We start from the raw sequence: 5570 nt of genomic DNA on the forward strand, positions 1-5570 counted from the left end.
TTTGGAGTCCAGATTTTCTGAGCTGCTCCCGTCTCTCTGCAGAAGACAGTGGGCGGGAAGAAAGACCGCTCGCTCTTCCTCTTCAGCGATCTCATCATCTGCACCACGCTGAAGAGGAAGTCCGGCTCTCTGAGACGCAGCTCCATGAGCCTGTATGTAACACACACACACACACACACCATAAGACTGTTTCTGCTCCACGCTGCCCCCTGCAGGTCTCTGTATTCACCGTCTGTGTTTTCCAGATACTCTGCAGCCAGTGTGATCGACACCTCCAGTAAATACAAGTTTCTGTGGAAACTTCCTCTGGAGGACGTGGAGGTGGTGAAAAGTAAGACTGTGATCGCACGGAGAATCTAACAGTTGCCTTCTTGTAACGTGCGCTGAGAAAGAAGTACCTCGGGTCACCCACTGGTTTTAGCTGTAGTCCTCATTTCAGTCTGAACCGTTCAGACCACATGTAGTCCAAGTGGGTTTGTCCTGAAAACTTAGTGTTAGGTCTCTTCATATAGTCCACTTACCTTGAAGGACTGATCGTTTTATGTCTTGTTCAAAACAAGTCTGATTTGTTCACGGACTGCTTCGTCTCTTAATGAAGGCTCTACTCAGGCGACGAACAAGGAGAGCATCCAGAAGATGATCAGTCGACTGGATGAAGATCTCAGCACGCTGGGTCAGATCAGCAAACTGTCTGAGACCCTCAGTTTTCCACATCAGGTATGGTGGATGTTGGACCACCCCTACTTTTTGTCATCTCTACTTGCTGCCTTCAGCTTTAGGCCTCCACAAAGTACCGTCTCGTTTTTCCTGTGTCTCAGTCACTAGATGAGGTCATCAAAGACTTGATGGCGTCGGTGCACAAAGAGCTGTCGGAGAAACAATCGTTGGCCTTCAGCATGACCTTTCTGCCCACGAAGCTGGAGTTTACCACGGCCTCCGCCGAGAGCAGCTTCGTCTTCGAGTTTAGCTCTCCAGACACTCGTTCCAGCTTCGAGCAGGCCTTCGAGGAAGCCAAGAAGAAGCTCGGTCAGTGAATGGCACGATGAGAGAAGATGCACTTAAAAGTAGAGAAATTGCATTTCCTGTGAAAATGTACTGTGCATGCTTATTGCAGAAGAACTTTTTGAAAAAACACTGAAATTAGCTAAATACATACTGAAATTTAGCTGAAATGGAAGAGCAAGCCTAAATTAGCAGAAAAAAAACACATTTGCTGAATTAGGTTTAAATAAACAGAAAAGAGCACAAAAATTAGGAAACTTGTAAAAAAAAAGGCTAAAATTAGCACAAAAAAATAGCTGAAAAGTCAGAAAGAAGCTTAAACTACCAGAAGGAAGCAGAAAAATCTGAAATGAGCTTTAAAAATGTAGAATTAGCTGAAAAAGCTCAAATGTGTATAAAACAACTACATAGTAGCTGCACTAGCAGAAAAAGCTAAAACTAGCAGGAAAAAAGCTAAAGAGAGAAACAAAAATTGGCAAAAAGAAGTTAATTAGGCTGAAAGTAGCAGAAATTACCACAAAAAAACTTGGAATTTATCTGAAAACAGCTTAAATTAGCTAAAAATGCTTAAAAAAAAAAAAAGTTAGCTCAAAAATTAGTATAAGTTTAAACTTGCATAAGGAAGCAGAACAAACACGTTTGCCCAATTAGGCTAAAAGAAGCAGAAATGAGCCCAAAAAAGTGGAAATTATCTGAAAAAAGTTGAAATGAGCCACAAAAAAAAAAAAACAGCTGAAAATAGTGAAAAAAGCTGAAAGAAGTCTAAATTGCCAGAAGGAATTGGAGAGATCACATTTTTGCTGAATTAGGCTGAAAAAAGTTGAAATGAGTGCAAAAAATGTGGAATTAGCTGAAAACGCTAAAATTAGCATAAAACAGCTAAATAATACGGTAGCTGAAATAGCAGAAAAAGCTAAAACTTGCAGAAAGGAGCTGAAAGGTGCATAACAAGCTGAAATTCGCAGCAAGAAGTTAGAAGCACAAACATGTTGTAGTTAGCAGAAAGAGTCTGAAAGGAGCACAAAACAGCTGAAAAACAGCTGAAAGTAGCTGGAAAAAAGTGTAAATTTGCAAAAGGAAGCTGAAAGAAGCTGAAGAAGAACAAAATGTGAAAGGAGCAGTAAAAGGTTGTAAACACATCTAAAGATTTTTAAGGATGTAAAATGAGCTCATTTCATTTTCTATGAGGAAAAAAGTGGCAGAAAAGGCTATAAATATTTCAAAAAGCTAAAGTTGCACCAAAACCAAAAGTCCTAGCAGGATTGTCCTGAACGAGCTGAACGTTTTGATTTGTGATTTGTTGAAATAGATGAAAACTGCAGGATGAGAATCAGGCTGAAAAACATACAGAAGAAAAATGGATCACATAGAGTGAATGCTTCATAAACGTTCACACGATCAGGAGGCTTGTTTTTACATTTGATTCTCTCGGGGGTTTAGCCATGAACAAGGACCAGTGGGACCCGGAGTTCCTGAAGGCCATCCCTATAATGAAGACCCGCAGTGGGATGCAGGTGAGAGCAGCAGGAACGATCCGAGTGAGCGAGCAGCCACAGTATGTCTGACTTGTTTCTGCGTGTCTGCAGTTCTCCTGTGCCTCTCCCAGCCACAGCTGCCCCGACAGCGGCTGTGAGGTGTGGGTGTGTAACAGTGACGGATACGTGGGACAGGTGAGCACTCGCTCGTGTTTATCCTTTAGGGCGGGAGGACCAAAGTTGTTGCAGATTCTGGAGCGACGTTTTCTCCGCAGGTTTGCTTGCTGAATATCAAAGACGAGCCCACGGTGGAGGCCTGCATCGCCGTCTGCTCGGCCAGGATCATTTGTATCGCTGCAGTTCCAGGACTCAAGGGGAGGTCAGTGCACACACACACACACACACACACACACACAATCTATCCTAACAATAGAACACCAGCATGATCAAACAAACAAAAAACATTTTTAATGCACAATGTGTCTTCCTTCCTTGAGTTGGTACTTTAAAGTCAATCATTGTCAGTTTTAGGCCGACAACACAGAAACAAAGTGTTTTTTTCGACTTATCAAAGAAAGTTCTTGTAGTTTGACGTAAAACAAAGAACGTTTCCAAACAGAAACTTGACCCAAAGATAAGGTTGATTCTTGGTTCAGATGGTTTGAAGTGGTGATCTGTGGAAAGAATGTGAACAACGAATATCTTACCTGTTGTAGATAGCTCTTTGCACAACTTCAATTTGGAGACAGAGTTTAATTCAGACAAAACCAACTGCTGGTCCTTAAAGGGACAAGACTTTAAGACTGAGGTCGTTCAAAGAGATATCTACAACAGGTAAGATATTTATTATTTATAACCTTTACACCGAAACCCACTTCAGATGATCTGAACTATTGCTGTAAAGTTTATTGCAACTGTTTTTTGATTTTTTCATTTTACTTTATGTGCGTCATTAAATCAATCGAACATGACCTCTCAGGGATCGTGGAGCAGAACCGGTCCCGAACTCCGGAGCGCTGGGTCACGCCCAGCAGCAGCTCCACATCTCCATCTCTCATTCGAACCTGGAGCTGACGGCGCAGCCTACAGGTCCGTTGCCGCCTCTCAGGAACAAGTTTTTAAATGACTCTCAGTTTGCTTGTCGTTTTGTTCGGAGACTTTTCGGTGTAGAACTAAACGCAGTTATGTGATTTGTGGTTTCTTGTTCTCAGGACCGGGGGCGGAGCTTGTGCCGTTTGACAGCGACGACACGGACGATGAAGATTCACCGAGTCCCTCCTCCACTCTGCAGAGCCAGGCCAGTCGCTCCACCATATCCTCCAGCTACGGCAGTGAGTAAAAGCTCATCACAGTTTCAGATGAACTTCCTTCATCTCTCCCAGACCCTTGACTTCACTTTCATCTTTCCACAAAGTCGACGAGGGTCCGAGCTCCAAAGACATGGCCACAGAGACCACCAGCAGCGAGGAGGAGCAGGAGCTCCCCGTGCCGAGCTCCTATGGTGCCCCGGGGATGCTGGGAGTGGGCGGAGGGAGTCACGCTCACACAGAGAGCTCGATGGATGGCCGGGCCATGCGGCGGTCCTCTCGAGGATCGTTCACCCGAGCGAGCCTGGAGGATCTGCTCAGTATGGACCCGGAGGCCTACCAGAGCTCCGTGTGGCTGGGCACGGAGGACGGATGGTACAACACACAGAATAAACCTCTCTCCGTTGGAATGTTTTAACCTCTTCATCACTAATTGACTGTGATGTCTGCGTTTCTGTCAGCATCCACGTGTACCAGTCCTCAGACAACATCCGCAACCGTAAGAACAGCATGAAGATGCAACACTCAGCCTCCATCCTGTGCATCCTGTAAGGCTGCCCTTTCACCTCCAAATAAATCGTTCAAAGCAGAATATCACCAAAGTTTATTTTATATGTAGACACGTTGTTGATAGAGACAGGATATTAAAAAAACGAGTGAGTTCAAAGCATTTTGAAGCAGAAATTTATTGTAAATGTAAGAAGTAAATAGTGTTTTGTTCTTTTTTCTCACAACAGGTATTTGGATGACAAAGTGTTTGTGTCTTTAGCAAATGGAGAGGTCATTGTTTATCAGAGAGAAGCTGGTAAGCTGGGGACGTTATTTGTGTAAATTATTATTATTATTTTGGTCTTTATTTCCGCTATCTGCAGCGCAAACCTTTACCTCCAAATTGTCAGGAAAAAAAAATCACTTTTCATTCTTGTGTTGTGGTTTGGTGGAAAAAATCAGCCATGCATTTATTTTTGTCCTTGTTTTCGTTTATTTATGGTCTTTAGAAACTTCTATGAAACTTTTTCTGATAAAGCCCAAACAAAGTCCTTACTCTCCTAACCTGACTGTAGCTTTACACGCTCATGTTCTTTATAGGTAAAATCAGCTACATTAAAGTACAACTTCTTATCCCATTTTTATCATACCATAAAATAATGCATTCCTCTCAGTAGTGTTTTTTTTTCTTTGCACCCCTATCCACCTTATTCCCCATGCTGCCTTGCGTGAATTATGGGCGCGACTTCTTCTGCCGTGGACCAGAACCAGCATTTGTTTATGTGTGAAAAATACGAACTAATGTAGTTTCTCTGAGTATTGTGGATTTAATTTAAACTTGTAGGAACACCACCTGTCAGAACTCAAAAAGGACAATATAATCATACCACTGCTGCTGAGGACGAGCTGAAGAAGTGGCTGCAGATTACATCTACTAGCATATTTAGCTACTTATACAGGCTTATTTAGCTACTTATACTAGCATATTTAGCTACTTATACTAGCATATTTAGCTACTTATGCTAGCATATTTAGCTACTTATACGAGCATATTTATCTACTTATATTAGCATATTTAGCTACTTATGCTAGCATATTTAACTACTTATATGAGCATATTTAGCTACTTATACTAGCATATTTTTAGCTACTTATGCTAGCATATAGCTACTTATGCTAGCATATTTAGCTACTTATACTAGCATATTTAGCTACTTATACAGGCTTATTTAGCTACTTATACTAGCATATAGCTACTTATGCTAGCATATTTAGCTACTTATACTAGCATATTTAG

At 42.0% G+C, this 5570-nt stretch overlaps 1 protein-coding gene across 1 annotated transcript in view; it reads left to right on the top strand.

The window, feature by feature from the left end:
• Positions 1-5570, top strand: part of LOC119410498 (rho guanine nucleotide exchange factor 17) — a 107336-nt gene that overhangs the window by 92311 nt on the left and 9455 nt on the right. Inside the window, exons 8-19 of the mRNA XM_037677378.1 lie at positions 43-152; positions 246-331; positions 599-717; positions 819-1026; positions 2443-2516; positions 2589-2672; positions 2753-2856; positions 3457-3566; positions 3689-3808; positions 3892-4159; positions 4246-4332; positions 4522-4589. Coding sequence (XP_037533306.1) covers positions 43-152; positions 246-331; positions 599-717; positions 819-1026; positions 2443-2516; positions 2589-2672; positions 2753-2856; positions 3457-3566; positions 3689-3808; positions 3892-4159; positions 4246-4332; positions 4522-4589 — 1438 coding nt within the window. The remainder of the gene's footprint in view (positions 1-42; positions 153-245; positions 332-598; positions 718-818; positions 1027-2442; positions 2517-2588; positions 2673-2752; positions 2857-3456; positions 3567-3688; positions 3809-3891; positions 4160-4245; positions 4333-4521; positions 4590-5570) is intronic.

The sequence above is a fragment of the Nematolebias whitei genome, chromosome 6 (genome assembly GCF_014905685.2).
Source record: "Nematolebias whitei isolate Nwh7 chromosome 6, NemWhi1, whole genome shotgun sequence".
NCBI classification, from domain to species: domain Eukaryota; kingdom Metazoa; phylum Chordata; class Actinopteri; order Cyprinodontiformes; family Rivulidae; genus Nematolebias; species Nematolebias whitei.